The sequence below is a fragment of the Garra rufa genome, chromosome 16 (genome assembly GCF_049309525.1).
Source record: "Garra rufa chromosome 16, GarRuf1.0, whole genome shotgun sequence".
Classification (NCBI taxonomy): Eukaryota; Metazoa; Chordata; class Actinopteri; order Cypriniformes; family Cyprinidae; genus Garra; species Garra rufa.
The window spans coordinates 22,630,892-22,657,071 of record NC_133376.1 but is presented as its reverse complement, the minus strand read 5'-3'; the positions used below and the strand labels follow the sequence as shown (position 1 = coordinate 22,657,071).

General features: G+C 33.4%; 1 protein-coding gene across 2 annotated transcripts in view; it reads right to left on the bottom strand.

The window, feature by feature from the left end:
- Window positions 1-26,180, bottom strand: part of fstl5 (follistatin-like 5) — a 184,387-nt gene that overhangs the window by 138,086 nt on the left and 20,121 nt on the right. Inside the window, exons 2-3 of one of the 2 annotated variants that reach the window (XM_073821086.1) lie at window positions 9,794-9,929; window positions 2,309-2,342 (exon numbers count right to left, since the gene is read on the bottom strand). In XM_073821086.1, coding sequence (XP_073677187.1) covers window positions 2,309-2,342; window positions 9,794-9,929 — 170 coding nt within the window. The remainder of the gene's footprint in view (window positions 1-2,308; window positions 2,343-9,793; window positions 9,930-26,180) is intronic. The other variant, XM_073821087.1, reaches the window with a different exon arrangement.

Below are 26,180 nucleotides of genomic sequence, written 5' to 3'. Positions count from 1 at the left end.
CTAGTAAATTCTGAAACTGCTGGTAAAGTTTACAAATAGTTTAAAAAATGGCAAGTAATGAATTAAACGTGACATTTGGAAACAGATGTTCTTGTAAAACATACTTTTACACTGTATTAAGGATAAAAGTCACAGCGAATTCCTGTTTGCAAACCATTTTACTTCAGTTATGGTAAAAATAGGGGCAGGGCTTGATTTTATCCATCTAAACTTATTCACTGAACAATGAGTTTGCTAAAACATTGACCAATTAGCTGTTAGGCTGCTGGCCAACATTATCCAACAGTGGCTTAATGTTGTTTTAGAAGAAGAGAGACTTCAAAATTATGAAGAACATTTTAAGGAAACCTGTTATGCCCTTCTTACATGATATAATATAAGTCTCAGGTGTCCCCAGAATATGTCTGTGAAGTTTCAGCTCAAAAGCTCAAAAAAAAACCCCACAGATCATTTATTATATAATTTAAAAAAATGCCTATTTTGAGTGGAAGCAGGAACGCAATGTTTTCGTGCATGCTTCTTTAAATGCAAATGAGCTGCTGCTCCCCACCCCCTTTTCCAGAATAAGGCTGTGCCTTTAGAGCTCGCATCTCAGATACTCTGCTTAAAAAACATCTGTTTGGTTTTGATTGTCATGACTATCACACTGAAATCATGGGTTTTAAGCCATATTATTTTAAACTTCTGATGTACAGATTTCTGAGCGCACACATCCAAAGAATGCGCACAGAAAGTGGCTGTCACGTGGCATGTGAGTATTAAACAAGGTTCTTTTATGTCTTATTGCACTTAAACTGTCAAATACACAGTTTATGCTAAAAACACAAATGAAGTTACAAAAACAGTTGGTTATGTCTGTGAAGGTAAACAGCTTGGAAAGACATCACATGTTTATATTAGATCTGTGTGGCAGAAGTGTAAAATACAGTAAATAAATCCACTGCTCCCTTGTCTCCTCTGAGGCAGGGACTTTAAATAGTGTACTGTGCTCATCTGTGGCGCTAACGACAGAACAGTTAGCATGCTTAGATCGAAGTTTTGTCATGGCGCTAGAACTGGTACACCATTGACGCTTGCAAAAATTAATGGGCCGTAATATTCTAATAAGACGCCCTTTCTACGGCATGGGAGGAGAAAATCTGAGTGGCTTACCTTAAAAAATTACTGGGTTGTTCATTGTCACATGATCCGGAAAAAACAGAGTTAATGCAGAAAAGTGTTTGAGGTTAAAAAGTATATAAATTGTCAGTTTGTTTCGAAAATGACCGTTTGTTTTGGTAGATAAGACCCTTTACCTCAGCTAGGAAGACAAAAACGGTCAGCATCCATTTGATTAAACAGCTGTAGACAAGTGAGATCCTGTCTTTTATCACAATGCCAGCTCAGCTTTGACCTTCTGCAGTAATACAGTCTTCTTCTCTATTAAAGTCTGATTATATTACCTGTAGCCAAAGGAGCTGCTAACACAAGCACCTTTGAGCTGACCTGAGATAAAATTTATGGTGGGACTTCACCTCACACAGAGACTGAGGAGCGAGATGGATTTTTCACATCTCTGCGCTCTCAGTAGGTTCTTGGCATCATTTGACTAACTCTTGTGCCATCTTAATTACAGATGACTGCTGGGCAATAGCCAACACGTGATTTACACCTTAAACCACAGACTGTTTGCTAGCATGATAATTAATGTGGCTATATGGAGCCCGCTTGATTACCCAATATTGCTCCACAAAAATAAACATGTATTCAGTCCAAATACTGCCATCATGCACCATTTTTTTTTTCAGAGGGCACCAGTGGTAGTCATTTGGCACCCTAGGCGAGAAAAACTATTTCTTTATATAAGAGTAATATTTTTATATAAGGGAGAGTCTAATGGTACAGTTTATGTTTAGCATGAATTAAGACACAATCTCTAGTTGAAAAATCCTACAAAATCGCAATGCTTGCTCATTCCTGCATAAATCTAGACATATAAAAGCCAGTGTAAAAACGAGAAACCCTACTATACTGTACTATATATATTTATTATGCCTCACAAGTTCTGAGTTCATCAAATAATGTTATCAATTCAACGATCATATAAAAAAGCAGTACCATGGTTCACTGATTGTATACAAAATATTAAATCATTTCCATATGCACTCCAAGGTACTTTAAATACCACAGTAGCATAGAACACATCCTACACACTACTGTAACAAGTCCTGCCAAAAACATACAAGACCCTGATACCTTTTGGATCTTTTTGTTAAAGCATATTTGAGTGTGTAAAAGGAACAGAGAGAGAAGTAGGGTTTGTACATACCTTTCATCCGTAAATTCTCTGAGATCCCATCCTGCTGGAACAAGAACAGAGAGAAAACAATACTTACAATACACTCACAGTACAGTATGTCAATAGAGTCCTGTCCACAAATGTCCACTGGATATTTACACATCCCAAATACATCTCGGTTTTACTTCTAGAAAAAATGGCATTATTAAATAAATATGTAATAAATAATGTCATTTTAAATGACTACTGATCCTTTCTTTCTTTAAAAGTATGATATACATAATTCCTATGCCATATTGCCAAAGCAAAGTCTAAAAATTCTTTCAAAATGTTGGTGCTTGAATTATTTGTCAGTATGAGTTAAATAATTCATTCATTCAGACCAGCCAAAGTGCGGCAGTCTCTCAACGAGTCTATTTCTAAAGGTTAAAGGATGCCGTATTCCAACATTAAAGAGACAAATGGGAAATGTTAATGTTAGCTGTCATTTGGTTTCTGAGGAAGAAATAGAACAGTGTCATAGGGTGAAAAATAAAACAGAAAGTGTAACAAAATTCTAAACCATAAGTTCAAAAGTAATAGCCGACCCAAAAATGAAAACACTGCCATTTTTTTTACAATTTCCAAGCTGCACTTTTCCATATAATGAAAGTCCATGTGTAGTTCACCCAGAAATGAAAATTCTGTCATTTATTTCTCACCCTCTTGTCGTTCCAGACCCGTAGGACCTTCGTTCACCTTCAGAACACAAATTACGATATTTTTGATGAAATCCGAGAACTTTCAGACCGTGCATAGACTACAACACAACTACCACGCTCAAGGCCCAGAAAGGTAGTAAAGACATAGATAAAATAGTCCATGTGACATCAATGGTTCAACCTTACTTTTATGAAGCTACAAGAAAAAATTTTGTGCGCAAAGAAAACAAAACTACAACTTCAGTCTTTAACATGCTGTCCTTACTACCTTTCTGGGCCTTGAACAAGTCAGTTGCATTGCTGTCTATGCAGGGTCAGAAAATTCTCAGATTTCTTCAGAAATGTCTTAATTTGTGTTCTGAAGATGAATGAAGGTCTTACAGGATTGGAACGACATGAGGGTGAGTAATTAATAACAAAATTTTCTTTTTTTGGTAAACACCTTTAAAATTGTCCATGAATATAAGAACAAACGTACAGTCGAGCATCAAAATCAGTAATCAGTAAACATATCAGTAATTGGTCTTGGTATAAATAGACTAACAAGACGATTTAATATCTAGAAGGATTTTTCATTTAAGATGGATAATTGGTAAGATTTTAATTTTGAGTGATTACCATGAAGCAGAAAATTACAGGCTTTCCCTCTGTTTTCCAAAGACTTTGAAGCCATTTGTCCAATCTGTCCAAAATGAAAACAAACTTGCTGCAAGCCCCTCCACTTTCTGTGCCAGTCTCAGAGACAGTTTTATCACAGAACCTTCTTAACGGATTCGTTCGCTTTCAGAATAAAAAATGTCCTGGTAATTTACTTATTACCCATATGTCATCCAAGATGTTCATGTCTTTCTTTCTTCAGAGGAAAAGTAAGGTCTTTGAGGAAAACATTGCAGGGTTTTTCTCTATATAGTGGACTTCAATGGGGATCAATGGGTTGAAGGTCCAAATTGCAGTTTCAATGCAGCTTCAAGGGGCTCTACACAATTACAGCCGAGGAATAAGGGTCTTATCTAGCGAAACAATCTGCCTTTAAAAAAAAAAAAAAAGTATATACTTTTTAACCACAAATGCTCGTCATATTATAGGTGAAAGTACAAAGCGTTGTTTACAAAGCGATTGCGCAAAGAAAGTCAAAAGTCCTTTACAAAAAATGGCAAAACAGCAACATGAACATCCTGGATGACATGGGAGTGAGTACATTATCAAGATTTTCTTTTATTCTGGAAGTGAACTAACCCTTTAACCTGAGCATAAACACCTTCAGTTATGCACTTACAGTGTTTTATTCTGAGCTTGTGTTGCAATGCACTGGAATGGTGCCTGTGTCACCAACACTTCACTCTTTTTCTTACCAGACCTTGCAGGTCTTATTAAAAAGCCTAAGTATACAGAGGTTATTTTTTTGATTCTGCACACCAAGGAAAGAGTATAATTTCTCTGAACTGCTATTCATTCATGTTATCTTAAACTCACATTCCTGCAATAGTCGAGAGAGCATTTAGTTCAGAGTAACAGCTCATTCATTCCTCTGTGACCGAACTGAAGACTTTTGAGGCTTGGTGAATGGATTAACTTCCTGGAATCAATTGTACATCAATTACGCAACTGAACTACAGAAATGAAATCACGGCTATAATAAGATCCTACAAAACCCCGCCCCCTTACACATGTGGCATCTGTCACTCAAACATCTAGTTTTTTGATTGGCCTAGATGTGGGGCGGAGCATAATCTGAGTGGAGGGAGAGGAAGGGTGGGGCTACGGTGTATTAAACCTTTGGCTTTGACAGGAGATTGGCTTTTGCAGAGCAGGACAAAGCTTCATACTATAAGCTGAATAACTCATGATGATTGAAGCAGGCCGAGTTGAGGGAAAGCTAATGGGGTCACTGCTTATCTCTTTGCCCGTGCCAGAAAAACAGGCTCAAGCCTGCAGTCCTCGTCCAACTCTCCTCCCCCATTTGAAACGCAGGCTTGCTACGTCCATTGCCAGTCATTTTTATGGAGTCATGTTACTGAAAAACTCTGGAATGACCACACACATTTGACACAGCATGACCTTTCATATAGGATTCATATAACATGACCATTAAGCATAACAATAATTCTAAGAAATATAATTACTTCTGACCTGTGCTATCAAATACACTCTTATCTGAGACTGGAGGTTGTTTGTGCTTTGCATTTAATGGATTTTTCACACATTGTGGTCTGATAAGGAAGTTATTGCAGGAAATTTGGTAACTACGTGTTCCCACAGTGTGCATATCGACTATTTAGGCCTTCTGATGTATATTACAGCATTTAATACAGAGAGAAAAGTTCGAAGGGCATCTTCATTCATAATTTCTAGCTTTATTAAATGAATGTCTATATGAGAGGGTTGTGAGCATTAGCAAACAACACTGATACTTGAGTGGAGTGGGATGTTCAAGGTTACCTTGAGAGAATTAATGACAGAGTCATTAGGTTAACTGTGCACTTCAACCACATTTGTAACCACAACGGTAGTAGTGATTTTACACTTGAATTACCAGGTCACATTAAGACTGAGCTCCACTATTTTTCCAGAGTCGCCCATGTATAACAATAATAGAGTTATTGTAATAATAATATTATAAATAAGAACTATTTTTGATTTTTTTTAGACACAAAAACAGATTCTTAAATAACAACAGCAACAACAATAATAATAAGCAATACTAATTATTATTATTATTATTATTATTATTATTATTATTATTATTAATAATAGTAATAATACATACAAATAAATAAATACAACAATAATTATTAATTATTATTATTATTATTATTATTATTATTATTAATATTATTATCATTATCATTATCATCATCATAATCATCCTAATTTCTCAGATACAAAAACATCAAACAATATAATAATTATTTCTTAGTATTATAATTCTTAAAAAAGTCCTAGTAAATAAATTAAACTTAAATAGTTTCTGTAATAATATTATAATACTACAAAAAAAAAAAAAACTATTTCTAAACCATTTTTTCAGATACCAAAACAGATTACTTAAATAATAACAATAGAAATAATAGCAATAATGATATTTATAATTATAATAATTATATTATTATTATTACCCCAATTATTCAGAATGTGTAAAGCCGGTTGACAGTACATAAATCAGACTTAAATAGTTACTGTAATATTATAATACTTATAATAATATTATAATACTATTCATAAATCCATTTTTTTCAGATACCAAAACAAATAACTTTATAAATAAATAAATATTACTATTTTCCTCAGATACAAACACATAAAACAATAATAATTATAATTACATACAACAACAACAACAATAATAATAATAATAATAATAATAATAATAATAATAATAATAATAATAATAATAATAATAATAATAATAATAATAATAATAATAATAATAATAATTGTTATTATTAATTATTTTTTACCAAAACAGATTACTTAAATAATAACAATAAAAATAATAGCAATAATATTTATAATTATAATAATTATATTATTATTATTATCCCAATTATTCAGAATGTGTAAAGCCTGTTGACAGTATACAAATCAGACTTAAATAGTTACTATAATATTATAATACTTCAAAAAAGAGAATTATTCCTAAACCCTTTTTTTTCAGATACCAAAACAGATAACTTAATAATAAATAAATAAATATTATTATTGTCCTCAGATACAAACACATTAAATAATAATAACAAACAACAACAGTAATAATAATAATAATTATTATTATTATTATTTTTATTATTATTAATATTATAATACTACAAAAAAATAACTATTTCTAGTAACTTTTCTTATAATAATTTCTTCATTTCTTAAAATAATAATAATAATAATAATAATAATAATAATAATAATAATAATAAATATATAAATAAAACTAATTATTATTATTGTTATTATCCTTATTTCTCAGATACAAAAAACATTAAATAATAATAATTACAAACAACAATTCTTCTTCTTCTTGCTGTTAATAATTATATTAGTCTAATTTTTCATGACATGTAAAGTCTGTTGACTCTCATTCTTCTCCTAATTACTAATGTGAAAAGTTTTTAAATCATTTCTAAAAGTCATAGTAAATAAATCAGACTTAAACAGCACTGCACATAAGATGAATAAATTTAACTAGCTATTAACACACAAGAATCAGTCACACACAAGAAATAAAAATTCACAGGAACATCATCTAAAAAACACTGTCTATCTATGGCATCTGCCAAATTCTAACGATCTAATAATTAACACCAAACCGCATGCATAAGTGCAATACTTTGATAGCATGACAATACTAACTGTCTAAAATGATAACAGTTCCGACATTTCAAAAAGCCACTGTGTGCTTTTCCTCTCAGGCTGTTTTTACATTTGGTTGAATTGCTCGGTTCTTTCCACACTGTGCTTGTGGGTCTGGAAAGTGGTATGATTGCGTCACCTCCAACAGTAATTCCCTAATGGCAGCCGTTTACTGTAGCTAGGTAACATCGCAGGCAGAGAAGACGCCGGTTTCAACATTTTATTGAAGTACTTGTCCCTTTGGCTACCAGCTACCTTTCTGGGCCTTGATCATGGTACAGTAGTTGCGTTATTGTCTATGCAGGTTCAGAAAGCTCTCGGATTTCATCAAAAATATCCTAATTTGTGTTCTGAAGACGAACAGAGGTCTTGCGAGGTCTTAATGACGTAAGTTTCATTTTTGGGTGAACTATTCCTTTAATATGTGCAAAATGGCACTTCTGTTTGTCTGTTTGTGAGCTGCAGACGTATTGCAAAAGATGCAAAGAACACAAGATGCTCTCCAAAAGCAATTTCATTGAAGGCAAGCAGTTATGAGAAAGGCGTTTTAGTGTAACGCAAAATTTTTTTTCATTTGACTAGGGGTGCACCGAATGTTCAGCAACCGAAATTATTCGGCCGAAAATAGAAAAATATTTATAATATTTAATAGAATATACAGTCAAGCCTGAGATTATTCATACCCTTGGCAAATTCTGAATTAAAGTTACATTTATTCATCCAGCAAGGTTTTTTTGACCGGAAATGACACAGGCTTCTCTCAGAAGATAATAAGACGATGTACAAGAGGCATCATTGTGGAAAAAAAATATTTCTCAGCTATTATTTACATTTGAACAAAAAGTGACATGTCCAAAATTATTCATACCCTTCTCAACAATCAATAGAAAAGCTTCTATTTGCTATTACAACAATCAAACACTTCCTATAATTGCTGACCAGCTTTTTGCATGTCTCCACTGGGATTTTTGCCCATTCATCTTAAGCGATGAGCTCCAAATCTTTCAGGTTGGAGGGTCTCCTTGCCATCACCCTGATCTTTAGCTCCCTCCACAGATTCTCAATTGGATTTAAGTCAGGACTCTGGCTGTGCCACTGCAAAACGTTAATGTTTTTGTCTGACCACGCCCTCTGTCCACAAACTAACAGCAGAGAGCTTCTGTTTTTCACCTGTTGAGTTGATTAAAACAGCTGTTCCCAATGAAGCAGGGTATTTAGGATGCTTTAGAACAGTTTGGACTATTTGGAATGGTATAGAACTTTGGATTTTCCCATAGACTGTGACAGTTTGCAAAGGGTATGAATAATTTTGGACAAATTGTTCAAATGTAAATAAAAGCTGATTTTTTTTTTTCCCACAATGATGCCTCTTGTACATCGTCTTATTATCTTTTGGGAGAAGCCTGTGTCATTTTCGGTCAAAAAATAAATAAATAAATAAATAAAAAACTTGCTAGTTGAATAAAAGTAAGTGGTAATCAGAATTTGCCCAGGGTATGAATAATTTTGGGGTACTAGAATGTTAAAAATGTTCAGTGTTAAGTAAATATTTTAAAATTATTGTTTCGTAATTGTTTTTTTCTTAAAGCAAGACAAAACTGTAAAAAGCACATTTTGGCTATTTAATTTATGCAATGGTGAAAAAAAAAAAAAAGGCAAAATACATGAGGGAAAAAAACATGTTCAGTAATCAGCCTTCGGCCCAGTGTTTAATTTTGTTCGGCTTCAGCCAAGAATTTTCATTTCGGTGCATCCCTACATTTGACGTCATCAATATTGACTAATTTACTCAAATTCCACATTCAAGTGTATTCTCTTGTCAAATGTCGAACGTACTCAGGTTTGCACCAAAGCTTTAGTGTGGAACCACCAAGAGTTTCAGGTAACTGAAAATAGATGTGTCGTTAAAGGTACGTTTTTTGTGACCCCTGGTCAGCTGTTTATATGGATATAAAAGGAAAGTGTTCCCATGGGTCCCTGTTCTGTCAGTCAGTGCCCTCCCTCTCTCCCAGAGTTTAATTGATCTGTTACATAATATGAACGTTCGCTCGTGGAGATGATGAAGGAAAAAGAGGAGAGAGAAGCAGTGGAGCTTGTTAGAGCTGCATTACGCCTCAATTGCTGGTATCTGACTGTGTGTGTCCACAAAGCTCACTGCAACGGCCAGTCAATAAACATTCAATTACACAATCACGCTGAGCTGTTTCATCATGATGTCAGCACAGCAGGAGCTTTCGCCTGGAGTTCGAAACGTCCATAGCGAAAGATCCAACACTTTTTAATCTAAATATTATTATGCATCGCTGATATTCGGCTCATGAGCGGAGGAAAAATAATGAATCGTCCTCTGACAATAACCAAACCAGAAGCGTTCAATGCGATGCGGATTTCCATAGTAATTAGCATTATAACCGGCCACACAAAAGTCTCCTGTTGTAAAAGGGATGGCTAATGAAATCGGAAAGATCGATACCTTGTGACGGAATCTGACCAGAGGTCGATACGCCATCGGGGTAAATCCTTCTTTGCTGGGACGGGCCTCAGCGATCACCGCTGCCCCCCAGAGCAGGACAGCTGCCCACCATCTTCTGGAGCCTCTCATTACCCTCCTGTAATGAAATAAAAGACGTGAATACACAAATAAACAACAACCCGTGCAGGTTAAGTCAAGCGGAGCATTTAAAGCCTTTTGAAACAAACAATGCATCACAGCTCAGCTAATTAGAGCAGACAAAGGAGAATGCCGATCTACTGTGGGTTTAAACTAATGCTTTCAATAAGGAGCCCACACTCGACGGCAAGATTAAATCTACTTTGAATCAATTAAGGAATAATGAGCACCATGAGGAAATAAAGATAAAGCTAAGAAAAAGGATCAATATATTACCGTGCGAACGGTGAACACATTAGATTGCAGTTCTTTTTAAGTCAGGCATTCATATCAAGGTAGCATTTAGATTCAGTCCTGATATGAGACTTTTTTTATACACGTTATCAGAGGTTTTTTAAACTGGGGTTCGGAGAGCACAGTGTGTCAAAGGAGAAAAATAGTGTAAAAAAAACAACAAATCTAAAAAACAAATAAATAATCAAATGTAAAATTAAACTAAACTGGTAAACTAGACTAAGTAAATACATGCAAAACTTTATTCACTTTATCAGTTGTTTTCAATCTGGGGTTCAAGCAGGAGTTTTCGCCTGCAGTTTGAAATGTCCATAGCGAAAGATTCAATGCTTTTTTAATGGAAATATTATTATGCATCACTGATATTCAGCCAGAAGCACTCAATGTGCTCATGATGCTCATTAAAGCAATTAAAAACAATACAAATTTATTAAAATAAATGATCAAAAATAGATTTAAAAAATAAACTAAAATAAATTAATTAATAAAATCTAAGATTAAACTAAGTAAATAACTGGTAAGGAAGTCAATAAATAATAAAACAATTATTAAAATGAGTAAATACATGCATAACTTGATTAAAGTAAACCATTTAAAAACAATTAAAATGGATCAAATTAGATAAATAAAAATAGATTTAAAAAATAAACAAAAATACATTTAAAATAACATGTTGATTAAAATAAAGAAACTAATAAATAAAATTGACTAAAATAAATAAATAAATCAAAATATATTTTAAAAATAAACTAAATGAATTAATAAAATATCGATTAAAATAGAAAAATAAACAAAATAAACAAATAAACAAAAATGAATAAAATAGATTAGATAAATAAAAATAGTTTTACAAAACAAATTAAAACAAAGAAATTAAATAAAATGGACCAAAATAAAAACATACATACATAAAACAGATTTAAAAAATAAACAAAAATGAACTAATTAATAAAATGTTGATTAAAATAAAGAAATGTAATTAAATAAAATAAGAAAATACATACATAAGATTTAAAATAAAGAGATTAATAAATAAAACTGACTAAAATAAATAAAATAGATTTTAAAAATAAAATATAAAAAATAAAATATTGATTAAAATAAAGAAATTAATAATAAAAATGGACTAAAATAAATAAATAAAATTAGATTTAAAGAAACAATTTAAGTAATTGATTCAAAATATTAAAGAGATTTTTAAATAAAATTGATTCAAACAAATATGACAAAATACTGATTAAAATATAAATTAAAGTATAATAAAACTGATTAAAAAAACAGTACAGTACTATTAGAAAAAAAGTAATAATAGTAAAGTTAAAACAGTGAGAGAAAACCACAAAACCACAAAACCAGTCACAAGGTAAAATTTTACAAAATTGAGATGTATAGATCATAATAAAAAAAAATGAAAGCTCAATAAATAAGCTTTATATTGGTATACGGTTTGTTAGGATAGGACAATATTTGGTCGAGATACATCTATTTGAAAATCTGGAATCTGAGGGTGCAAAAAAATCTAAATACTGAGAAAATCACCTTTAAAGTTCTCCAAATTAAGTTCTTAACAATGCATATTACTAATCAAAAATTAGATTTTTTATATATTTATAGTAGGAATCTTACAAAAAATCTTCATGGAACATGATCTTTAATTGAATTTCATAATGATTTTTGGCATAAAAGAAAAATCAATAATTTTGACCCATACTATGTATTTTTGGCTATTGCTACAAATATACCCCAGCGACTTAAGACTGGTTTTGTGGTCCAGGGTCACATATGGGTTATAAGTCTGACTCTCCAACCATTAGACCACAACTGCCCCTATATGACAAAGCTATCTCAAAATAATGAATTTGTTACTGATATACTAAACCAATATTGTCTGATATTTAACTGGTATTATTTTGTTAGAGCTGCTATAAAGCAGAATTTGGATTTGCCTCATATTTTATAAGGCAAGTTGGCATAATTGATTCTGTTATTTTCTGTTTATTACTGTGAAACTGCTTTGAAAGTGTTATAAAATGCTATATAAATACAGTTGATGACTCAAAATATATTTGGATTCACAAAACACAAAAGTGCCCCTTTTGCACACTATTTCAATTCAAAAACTTTGGAGCATGGACTCCCATGCGAGGTTCTGTCAGAGAAAGCAACGAAGCAACATAAAATATATGAGTAGGATGTACTCCGAGGCCCCCTTCATCACAGTTCTCGGGACAACCGCTGCGTGAGAGTCACAGAGAGTGTTGTGCAGCAGGAGTTCAGGACTTTAGAATGGCAACAATAGTTTAGAATGACATGGCATTGGATTTCAGAAGAAAGCAATTCAGAAGAGATTCCTCTCATTGAGCTGGTGAAAGACCATCCATATTTCACATCATCGGTTTGAAGTCAGGCACATGACTGGCCCAAGAAATGAGCAAGCACTCTTGATGCAAACCTGTGCTACCCATCTGTGCTTTTATTTCAATCTCGGCTTGCATGACTGTCATATTTCATTCTGTCTGTACGCCAAAGAGAGTGAGCGCCTGAAGAAGGAAGATTGAATGCTGTGCAACCACCTATAGGGACAGTCATCATAACTTTATCAGGTGGCCATAAATCGTCTACGCCACATCTATGCCAAGTGTCTTGGCATTGACTTTCAAATGAGAGATGTCTATCACTCACAATGTTCACAATAGATCATCGTGTGACAGTCTCCCAGCAGGCAGAGCGTTATGAGTGTCTTCTATTGCATCTAAACTATACTGTACTAGCCCAGAGTCATAGCAGTAGTGATTGTTTACTGATCAGCGCTACCATGTATTCAGAGCATGATCTTCTGAACCATTTTCTATTTCCATCTCGCGGTACACCCCCGTGCTCTCTGGCAGACTAGAGTTATAATGCTGTGTTGGCAACACTGGCATTGCAGACATCTGTAGTCTTTGCACTTACAATTTATGCCGCCTTCTACAATAAAGTGTACTTAATTATCGGTCTTCCAAAACATAGTAGAATTTAATGATTGTAGTTATGATTTATGCCACCTTCTACAATAATGTGTACTTAATTCTTGGTCCTCCAAAACATATTGATCATGCTAGAATACCAAGGTTTCCAAAGTTTCCAAAATGGCTCATCAACTATATAAATGACTATAAAACAAAGTGAACTGAGATTTCACAAATATTATTTTAAAATAAATAAATAACATGGTGTAAAAATAAACTATATAGAGAGTAATAAAGTAGTCTGTGTGGTTACGATTTATGGAAATGAGAGAGTCAACAAATTCTGTTTTTACTGAAAAATTTGTAAAAATAATAAAGTGTAAAATAATAATAATACAAAATATAGCAATAATGCTGTTTTGGCAACATTGCCACCTAATTTGTAATCTTAATAGTTAATAGAAATGTAGGGTCAACAAATGACATTTTAACAGAAAAGTAGCAAAAATAATGTAAAATTTAGAAAAATTTACAATGATAAAAAATTAAAATGAGAAAAATGTAAAATAAAATAATAATGAAAAAAAGCAATTTTTTTAAAAAAGACAAGTAGCACAAAAAGTAAAATAAAATAAAAAATAAACAAAGATAAATAAGTAATAAAATAAGATACAATATAAAATAAAATGATAACAAATAAATGTATACAAATAATATAAAAATGAGAAAAAAATGTACAATAACAAATTAAATCAAATAAAAATAAATAAAATACAGGAATAATGCTGTTCGCAACAATGCCACTACATTTGTAGTCTCAACAGTTATAATTTACAGAAATCAGAGGGTCAAGAAACGTTATTTTATATAAATGTTATATAAATGTCATTTATTTATAGAAAAATGTAAAATAAAATAAAAGAAATAGTTTTTAACAGAAAAGTTGTGAAACAAAATAAAAATAAAACGTAACTGCTGTTTCTACATAAAAATTGTGAAACTAAAAATAAGTGTAAAATAAAAAAAAGTAAAATAATAAAAATAAGTGAAAAAGTAAAATAAAAATAAATAAATGCTATTTTTACAGAACAATAGTGAAAATAAAAATAAAGTGTAAAATAAAAAATAAAATGATAATGAATAAATAAAATAAAACAACGCATAAAATAATAATAAAATAAAATAAAAACAGCAATAATGCTGTTGTCACGATCCAGGCGGGGTTGAGGAGTGTAGAATGATGAGGAGAAACCGGAGTAAATGAAACGTAAACAGTTTATTAAATGAAACACTGAAACTAACATAAACAAACAAAAACCGGGAGTAAAGGATGAGCACATGAACACAAGCAAACTGAGGTAACAGAAATCATTGACGGACAAATGTGGAGTGAACACACAGACTCTTAAATACTCTGAAACATGGGCGTGGTCACAAACAAGCTAACAAGATAACGAGGGGGAAATACAAATATGGGCATAGAAGGAACCAAAAGGACTAAATCAAAAGGGGGAAAACAAGGACTAAACCAAATGAACTAGAAACATGGGGGGAAAAACACTAGGAGAACTGAACAGGACAGGACAAAACACAGACATAATCCTGACAGCTGTGTTGGCAACAATGGCACTACATTTATAGTCTTTGTAGCTATAATTTACCAAAATGAGAGGGTCAACAAATGCTATTTTAACAGAAACATGTAAAATAAAAAATGTAAAATAAAATAAAATGCTTTTTTAACAGAAAAGTAGCAAAAAAGTAAAGTAAAAAAATAATAAATAATAATAATAAAATACAGCAATAATGCTTTGTTAGCAACAATGTCACTGCATTTGTAGTCGCTGTAGAAATGAGAAGGTCAACAATTGCTATTTTAACAGAAAATTTGCAAAAATAAAATAAAATAAAATAAAATAAAATGAAATAAAACACTTGCATTGCGAACATTTCTAGTCTTTGTAGTTACAATTTATGCTGCTCTCTTTCTAAAGTGGCTCAACAACTATATAAAAAAAGTTTTTGACAGAAACAATAGCGAAAATAAAATACAATTTCTTGGCTATAATTCAAAGTGGACCACACAGTATGCATGCACATATTTCAATTACATTTCCATCAGAGGATGTGGAAACAGTCTTTGAGAATTCATATAAACAAATGTCAACTCTTGTAACTAAAAAACCCTCAGTAAAGAATTATTAGACAAAATATCAACTTCCTTAGGGGGATAAAACATCTGGCCTACATCTTGTCCAACAACATCACTGTCACCTCTGGCAAGGTCCGGTCTTTCTGCAGGTGGTGACCACATATGTCCTGATGACTATTCAGCATTTATATATGTCCAATCGGCTGACAAGTGTTGCACATCTACACTAAGCTGTGAACATTTCAAAAAGAAGGCAAAATTATTTGCACCTTTCTGTTTTTTACTCTCCTGTGTGGGAAAATGCTCTGACTAACTGAACTGTGATTGACTAAAACATGCAGGGTTAAAAACATGCATAAATATTTGGATTACACACCGTATGACACAAAAAGAGTGTAGCAATGGTGTACAAAAGTTCAAGAAATACAGAACAGACCTATTGCTCGTTAAATCTGTGCAGCAGTCCCAAAGGCCTGTTACTGAATTTCATGGCTGGCAGCTACAATAACACAACATTCTATTAGCACTTACTGTACATACAGTTGTTTTGCTTTAGGGGAGAATAATAATTAAAAAAAAAAAAAAACTTTATGTGTTGGTATTGGTTGTGAAAACATGTTTACAGATGAACTGGTCTTTTCAACTTCAAACTGAATTGACCAGATGGGGTAAATTTTAACATCTAATAAAACATTCATCATAAAACAAGAGGATAAAATAGAAAAAAAGCTTTTTCAAGTTACTTTGTTTGCTCGTATCTATGCATAAATGCTAATTATAATCTGTGATGTAAGATAAAGTAGCCTGTTTTTAATTAGAAACTGATCAAATTGGCATTCTTTTACTTGCTTTTCAGCAAATCAGTTAGTGATGAATATCATGCTACCTACAGATCTGGCCATTAAAAATGCGTCTATTTTCACGCGGCAGCCTGCAATTCGGCACGCGTGGGCACGCGTCCTGCCGCAGCGGCTTTTTTAGATTTTTTTACAACGTTGTTGCACTTCATATAATATCCACCAGGTGGCGCAAGGAACAACATTCTGTAGCCAAACACCATGGCCAGCTCTAGGGGGCGTTGGTCACAAATACCAGTACAATAGTTCAATGATTCCTCTTTCCTGAAATTATGGTTCAAACCAATAGCAAAAAGATAGCCTATTCATAAGCAGGTGCAGTTGTATTGTTATTTTGTTTTCTTTCTTTGTTTTCCTGACGAACATTTATTAGACTGCATCGGAAACAGAAATGTTAATTTCGGTTATTTTATTTCTCCAACCGACAACTGACGTAAACCGCTAAATTCGTTTTCAGGGATTAATTATACACAAGCAAGAAGCAGCATAAACATCAGAACCTCACGTGCAGAGCTTATGCACAGAGAAAAACCCAATAAACCTATATATAATAATAAATAAATAAAATAGGCCCACATAAGAAATATATGTTTTTCTTTTCTGAATGAATAATAATTTAACAAATTAATAAGTAGCAAGCCTATATGCAGAATTTTAGGCAATTTCTGTGATGCGCCCTTAAACCAGCATCTTGTTTCCATTTTTTTTTTTTACAAATAGCCTACACGTTTTTTTTTATTTATTTTTTTATTTTTATTGTGATTGTACACAAATAACAGAAATATGTAAAATGTCATAGTTTTAAGCAATGCCGTACTCTTGAACGAGTATTGTAAGCTGTATCCACTTTATTAAGGGGAAAAAAATCAAGTGATCCTGACGGCGCCGCGGGCAGTTAAATTACTCGACCTCTTTCACCTTCAGAATAAAATACATTATATATTTCAGCGTTTTAAAGCAACATCAAATTAAGATATGCATGTTTAAGAGGTAGTTCGTCTTTTTCTTTTTCTAAGATACACAATTTTAGATACACTGACAATTAATTTGAGTAGAGACAGATAGAAATGGGAAGGATAAATATAAACTACAGTATTTTTGCGATTTTGGTGCTTAGAAATTTATTCTAAGCGGGCAGCGGGCGAATAATATAGTTAATATAGCGGGAGCGGGTGGATGCGGAATAAAACCTCGTGGAAGCGGGACTGGAAAAGCACTTTGTTATATCCTATAGACTATTTAGATACTTCATCATCAAGCAAAAATTTATTCATAAGCAGGAGCAGTTTTATTATTATTTTCTTTTATTTTTTTCCTGTTGAACTTTTATTAGACTGCATTGAAAATAGAAATGTTAATTTCTGTTTTTTTTTTTTCCAAACGACAACCGACGCGTTTAGTTATTATTAACGACAAGATTGTGTTAAATTACATTTAAATTGAAACGTGGCTGTGACACATTAATAACAGTTAAATTCGTTTTGAGGGGTTAATTGTACACAAGCAAAAAGCAGCATAAACATCAGAACATCACGCGCAGATCTTATGCACAGAGAAAACCCAAAAAAGCTGTATGTAAAATAAATAAAAATGCCCATATGCGAAATATAAATTTCTTAATGAATAATAATTTAACAAAACGAAATAAAATAAAATTAATAAGTAGCAAGCCTATATGCAGAATTGTAGGCAATTTCTGTGACGCGCCCTTGAACCAGCATCTTGTTTACATTTTTTTTTTTTTTACAAATAGCATACACATCTGTTTTTTCGTTGTGATTGTACACAAATAACAGAAATATGTAAAATAGCATAGTTTTGAGCAATCCCTTACTCTTGAACGAGTATTGTAAGCTGTATCCACTTAATTAAAAGGGGAAAAAAACGTGATCCTGACGGCGCCGCAGGCAGTTAAATAACTGGACCACTTTCACCTTCAGAATAAAATACATTATATATTTCAGCGTTTTAAAGCAACATCAAATTAAGATATGCATGTTTAAGAGGTAGTTCCTCTTTTTCTTTTTCTAAGATACACAATTTTAGATACACTGACAATTAATTTGAGTAGAGAGGAATAGAAATGGAGAGGATAAATATAAACTACAGTTTTTATAGAGTTAAAAATTAATTAATTTATTTATTAGTATTATTACTATTATTATTTTGATTTGTTTTTGCGATTTTGGTGCTTAGAAATTTATTCTAAGCGGGCAGCGGGCGAATAATATAGTTAATATAGCGGGAGCGGGTGGATGCGGAATAAAACCTTGTGGAATCGGGACTGGAAAAGCACTTTATTGTTATATCCTGTAGACTATACTTCATCATCAAGCATGGGCGTCGGAAGCAAAATAAATGTGGGTGGGTCCTCCCCCAGAAAAATAAATTCTTTAGTATATGCCATTTTCTGTAGTCTGGTGCCTTTTATTTAATGTTTTTACACAATGCAAATACTCCATATTTACAAATATTACAAAAGACGGCTATACTGCAACATTTTCAGTGGCGTAAGTGATAATGCGAGTAACATATCGATTTTGACGCGGGAGACCCGAGTTCGCATCCGCCTTTTGGTGAAATCATTTTCGAAATGATTTGAATGAACATGTCTCCCTTTTCACTTATATCATATCGGAAAGGCATTTGTTTATTAGTTAATTAATGAAATAATTGAAAAGTTGAAATAAAGTATCAACTAGGGTTAGGTCACCTACCGTAAGTGTATCTGAGCACTATACTGTACTTTTAGGAGTGTTAATAATTAATTTTATTATTATTATTGTTGTTATTATTATTATTATTATTATTATTATTGTCTTTAGATTTGTTCTTACATTTTGATGCCGTACATTATTATGACGCACTGCCCATGCAGTTTTTTTTTTCTTTTTTCTTAAAAACTAATTGAAGTGAAAGGGAAGAAACCCATGTAGATTTGGCCTAATGTCCATAAATACTATAGCCTAGTATTATATCCTAATATAGAAAATAATTTAGACAATAGGCTCACTTTTCAAAACAATAAAGCTTAGCCTATATGACTGACAACGAATACAACAATTGTTAAGTATCAAATCGACCAGACACCGAAACAGTTTCTTTCCTCAGGCAATCCATCTCATGAACACTTGATCGTGCAACATACAACACTATACATTCTTTATTCATTTTCCGTTATTTATTTAAAGCACATACTTACTTCTATTCAAATGTCTTTGCTATTTTTGCACATTGTCTGTCTTGTATACCTCTATATTGTTCTTTTTATAATATGTATCGTCTTGTCACTGTCATTCTGTAGCACTTTGGAGCTCTGTCACAAAAACAAATTCCTAGTATGTGCAAACATACCTGGCAATAAAGCTCATTCTGATTCTGATTCTGATTCTGATTCTGAAAAGTGCTCCAGTGAGTTATGCAATTTTTTTCCACCTTTTTTTCTTTTTCTTTTTTTTTTTAAGTGGAAAAGTAGTTCTTCTATTTCGGAGAAGTTCATTAAGTCTGTCTCTTAACAGCTTCCAGTCACGAACTGCGGGTTGAATCTCCGACCAACGATCAGTAAAAGTTTTTTTTTTTTTTTTTTTTTTTTTTCCATCTTTAAACAGCTCCGATTTACATCATTTTAGCCTGGAACTAGGCTTAAGTCTGTTCTGGGAAACCAAAGGGAAGTGTATTTTTTTTTTTTTTTTTCAGTTTTCTGAAAAGTAGCCGTTAATGAGGCATCAGAGTTAAGCGGCATGCAGTATAAAGAGCGAAATGTTTATGAATGGCAGAGTGGGGGTGGGGTGGGGTGTTGAATGCTGTCTGTTGCCTTGTTGTAATCAACATTTGGAGACTTGGGGGTGGTGGGGGCGGATTCCGACTGCATTCAGTTGCATTTCGAATTCAGCATTCAAATGCATGCCAGGGAGAAGGGGAAAGCTTTCCTCACACGCTCCACTTTTTTCAAAACATTAGTGTCCAACCTGACACGCGGGTCAGTGGATAAACAACCCGAACCCGACCGTTTTCAAATAACCCACCCGCAACTCGGACCGCAGAATAAAAAAAATAAATATTGTACCCGACCCGCCTCCTGACCCGTATGTTTAATACTAAAGTGATTAAGCTGTGGAGATGCAGTCTGAAATATCCCGACATCAGAAATCCATTGGTGTACAAGCTAAAAAATAAAATTAAAATAAAACAATGTGTCCTGTTGTAAAGTCGTTGCCGTATTGTTGTGTATGAAGTTCAGATGTTATTATTTTAAGAAATATATATGTTTTAGGATTCTCCTTATTTTTGTTTTAGACATCCATCAATTACGGTGAATAAAAAAAATTCCGCGCTGGTGGAAACAAGACTTTCGCTTCTACTTTTGAGACCGGTGTTCGGACGTTTTTTCTAAAAAAAAAAAAAATAAGAATTCAAAATTCAAAATTTATTGTCATAAAAACAGAAGGTGAATATAATTCAAAAATGTTAAGTATTTGCTGATTAAAGAAAACATGAAGGATGCCGCTTAATATTTGGCTTTTACGTGAACTTTAAAGCTTATCCCTCATTCCATTTGTTTTCTTTGTTTTGTAATCTTTATATTATTTTCGTGAAATGTATTTTTGCTCAACATGCATTTCTCGTGGCCACGAGTTTAATGAATAAACCAACCTGCGTGACATTAGTAACCCAGAATTATTTGAGATATTTCGTTTTGAGTTAAGAAATTGTTTGCCTATATTAATTGTTATAGAAATTAATACAATATTAAATAATTATACAGGCGATGCTGTATATGCTAATGCTGTCTGTGCGCAATGTAGACAGCTTTCACAAGTGTTTACATGTATTACATGTTGGCCTACTTCAAATTAAATAGCCCTGCAAGAAACATTTCATGCATCCCACAATCTTGTCCATTGACTGACCTTCTTTTTTTCCCATTATATTTGTATTATTCGTTTGTATTCGTTATTTTTTCCTTCATTTTGATCTCGTTACATAACATTCTGAATGTAAATGATACTGTAAAGGTGCTATGACTGGGGTTTTTACTGGAATGCAGTTTAAAGGTTAAATTTAACATATATTGTATTTTATTAAGTCTAACTAATAGACAAATAACTGAAGAGTGAATCATTCACGTAGTTTCATTTGGAAATAATTTATCGTCACACAGTAAAATAGGCCTACATTCCTTCTCTTAACTAAAGAATTGAACATATAAAATATGAATTGAACATATTTTATTTTGTTTAGTCTAATTAACAGACTAGACTATATAAATATTAAACTGTTTTACTGAGAAATGAATCATTCACGTAGTTTCATTTGTAAATGAAAACATCATTTATCGTCACACACGGGGATAAATACAATCAAAAAGTCAAAACGTAATTGGCATAATTGTCAGGCGTTAAAAATAAATAGCCCTAACCAGGTATTGAAATAATAATAAACTATAATAAGAATAAATAATAAGTGATTTAGAGCTATCTACTTTTTTCTTTATTGTGAATCGCTTAACCTAAATAACTTTATATATGCTATTTGGCATATATTTAGCAAATATTGTGAACTACAATTATGCCAATAAAGTTTTGACTTTATGATTGTATTAATGCCCGTGTGTGACCATACGATTTACAAATGGAACGTGAATGATTCACTCGACAATGAAACACTATATAGGTTATAATTAGACTAAAAATGAATATATGCCATATAGTATAATCAAAGCTTTCATGGCATGTCAGCATTTATCATTTAGATTCGGAATGTTAAGAGATCGAAATTAAGGGGGACATACTGAATATAAACGAATAATACATTTATTACAGAAAAAAAGGATAAATTAATGGATAAGACTTAAGGATGCATAAAATGTTTCTTGCAGGGCTATTTAATTTGAAGTACTTTTATGTAATAAATTCTTGATAAACTTTTGAATGCTGTCTAAATCGCGCACAGACATTCGCATATACAGCATTGCCTATTGTTAATATATAACTTAATATTGCATTAATTTCTATAACAATTAATAAAAACATTTCTTAACTCAAAATAAAAAATATTAATAAACCTATCTCTGATAATCCTGGGTTATGGTTACGCAGGTTTGTTTATGCATTAAACATAAGGATGTCGTTACCTCGACAAAATAATCTTGTGGCCACGACATAATATGACATTCCCAGGAATTAATATCTCGTGGCAATGACAAAAAGTAATATGACGTTCCTAGGAATTCATTTGTGTGGCCACGACAAACATAAGTAAACCGAAGGTGTCCCCTCCAGGTTACCGTACCTTTTAGTTTGCAGCAATGTTTTCAGCCTGCTCCAGTCCAGTGCGTTACATGACTGCCCCCTACTGATCATGTCTTTCCTATGTCATTGTATTTTCCGTGTTCCTTTGGAATACACCGGCGTCACGCGAGACCACTTTACTTCCCGCGCGCATTTTAAATGGCCAGATCTGTAATTAATATTCATAAGCCAGCCATCTTATTAATATTCATAATTGTTCCTACACCCCTGGAAGTGGCTATATTATGTTCTCAGTGAATTGTAACAGTGAAATACTGCACATTCTTTGTATAGGAGCACAACCCAGATCCTTTTTGCAGTTTTTGCTCCCTCCCGTGTCTTATCCTGAGGATTTGAGATGCAACTGTTTACGCCATGTCGAGAGAAGTGACAGTGACTGTTAAAGCCTGGAAACGGTCCACTAACTAAACCCTGTGAAATCTCGCCTATATTTTGCAGTCTGTCAAACCGTTGGGCTGTGGGCAGTGACAGATGTTGGCCATTTGCGTCATTGTGACTTTTCTGTCATTGTGTAAACTGTCAGAAGAACCTCTAATTATACTGGACTGTATAAAGAGGCTTGTGCTGAAAAAAAAGACTGACAGAATTTGCTTGCAATATTGTTAAACCTCATGAGTGTCCTAAAGGTCATGCAAAATATCGTTCTCCAGCTTTGTTTCAATATCATTAAACTTCTGTCAGTGTTTAAATGTCACCTCACACAAAAAAAATTGTAAAACCCTCAAACGCCATTAAGTATTTCTGGTTTATATTTTGCTGCCGATTAAATTAAAGGATTAGTTCACTTCCAGAATAAAAAATTATGATAATTTACTCACTCCTATGTCATATAACATGTTCATGTCTTTCTTTCTTTAGTCACAAAGAAATTAAGGTTTTTGAGAAAAACATTTCAGGATATTTTCCATATAGTGGACTTCAATGGGGATCAGCGGGTTTAAGGTCCAAACTGCAGTTTCAATGCAGCTTCAAAAAGCTTCTACACAACCTCAGCCAAGGAATAAGGGTCTTATCAAGTGAAATGATAATTTTTATATCTTTTTTAACTACAAATGCTTGTCTAGAACTAGCTCGACTTTATGTAATCATGCAGACATTGTGTAGGTGGAAGTACCGACCAAGTGTTTGCCAATGCAAAAGTATCAAACACTCTTTACAAAAAAGGTAAAACAATTATGTCAGGCGAATTTGAAGTTGGAGGACAAAATTAGATTTTCGCCCTACCCTACCTTTTTTGAACTGAAGTACACAAGCTAACCATGTGTGACCTTTTCAATGTGATAACAAAATGCCTGAAGTTGTAGGCACACATTGCAGAGCTAAGTATATCATTTTTTTTTTTTTTAGAAAATGACCAATCGTTTCACTAGATAAGACCCTTATTCCTTTAGCCCTAAGCCCTTTGAAGCTGCATTGAAACTGCAGTTTCTACCTTCAACCCATTGGCCACCATTGAAGTCCACTATATGGAGAACAATCCTAGAATTCCTCAAAAACCTTAAAAAGACCTTTAAAAGTAAAAAAAACAAAAAACAAAAAAACATGCACAGACAAATCCAAATTACACCCTGCTACTCGTGACGATACATTGATGTCCTAGGACACGAAACGATTCGTTTTTGTGAGAAAATTAACAGTATCTATATCATTTTTTACCTTTGATACACAGCAATGTCCATCTGTCCTGAGCACGAGTTTATCATCCGGGTCGTTACATGTGAATGCGCTCGGAAGGGGAAACTGGTGAAAAGTCCCGGATGTGTTTGCGCAAGCAAACGTAATCTTTTAGTTTTAAATTGGTTTGAACAATCAGGATAATCACAAGTAATTACCATTTTGAATAGCCGCTATACCCACAATCTCTGTGCACTGTGTAAACAATGAGTGTCGTATACATGCAACAGATCGCTTCCGGCATTTGCGTATACTACACCAGAGTGCGTACACATGTAACAAGCCGGATGATGAGCTCGTGCTCAGGACAGATGGACGTGGTGGTGTATCAGAGGTAAAAATGATATAAATACTGTTCAGTTTCTTGCAAAAAACGGTCGTTTCATGTCTTAGGACATCAATGTATCATCACAAGCCGCAGGGTGTAATTTGGATTTGTCTGTGCATGTTTTTTGTTTTACTTTTAAAGGTCTGGTGCCCATCCACTCCCATTATATGGCTGACAGACTGCACCGGTTTTAGCTAAAAATCTTTGTTTGTGTTCTGCTGAAAAAACAAAGTCACCTACATCTTGGATGCCCTGGGGGTAAGCAGATAAACATCAAATTTTCATTTTTGGGTGAACTATCCCTTTAACACGCATGCATGTGAGCTGCCTGCAGCAGAGTCAGCATTGGATCAGCGACTTTTCTCAGTTTTCTGCATTAAGGTAAGGGTGTCATCATGATCAATTCCTTGTTGATTAAAGTTAAAATGGTGCATCATTCAGATTTGCCTTCAGTAAACATGAAAGAAAAAAGCACCGACACGTGTAGGAGAAAAATAGAGTTAGCTGCCCGTTAGCCAATCAGTTTTGATAGTTTTTTTTTAAATCTATCAACTTTGTGTTATTGAGTTCTTGTTACTGAGTTGAAGTCATGATAGTGATAAAATGTAATAAAAGATGTTTGGGGGAAAGAAAATTAGTTTTGTTTTTCCTACAGGGCAGGGGAAGGGAAGATCATTTCTAATCAGTAGTACACATCTAAATGTTTTTGTTTTGCATTCAGAATATGTCCAGATATATTTCAGCCTAATAGGGATGCCTGCACTCGATGGCCAATTTCACATGTATTTTGTGTATTTTAAAAATACTGTATTTGTATTTAAATACATTTTTTACACAGTATTTTGTATTTGTATTTAAATACATTTTCCACTCAGTATTTTGTATTTATGCCCATCTCTGGCTACGGATTCAAGAGAGCATTTGATTGGACAGAAGTTTTTTTTTTCTTTATTAATTCAATGCCACAAGAACAACAGGTATTACATATTCATATCAAATTAACTTTAGCTTCCAGAGAAAAAGAAGAAACGAAAATGGAAAAAAGAAAGAAAGAAACTAACATAAATTTCAATGTTTTCAGAGCATTACGTTTTCAGTGCTTTTATGTTTGTTTCAAGAGATTTATATACAATTTGAAGTCATTAATAAAATGGAAAAAACGTCTCTAAGGTTACGTATGTAACCTCGGTTCCCTGAGAACAGGGAACGAGACACTGCGTCCTCTAGAGGGCGCTTTGGGGAGCGCCGCAGCGTGACTCGTGTCTGAAGAATACATCGAAAAACTACATGAAATGGCCGGCGACAGCGTATGACGTCATCGCGGCGTGAACGTTGCTGCCACTGCATCACTACCACTGCGTCACTACCGGGCGACCATAACATAAAAAGGGCGCCGGTGCAGCACAATACATCTTCAAAGTCTGAAGCTTTATTGTCCGAAGCATGGCGAGGAGTCTAGAGGACGCAGTGTCTCGTTCCCTGTTCTCAGGGAACCGAGGTTACATACGTAACCTTAGAGACGTTCCCTTTCGAAGGGAACTCTCACTGCGTCCTCTAGAGGGCGCTTTGGGGAACGGATATACCCACGCTGCCATGCTGAGGGGAGTGCATGCTATGTACAGCGAGCACTAAGCATCAATTCTGAAAATAATTGCCCCTACTAGGACGTGATGACGGCTGTCAAA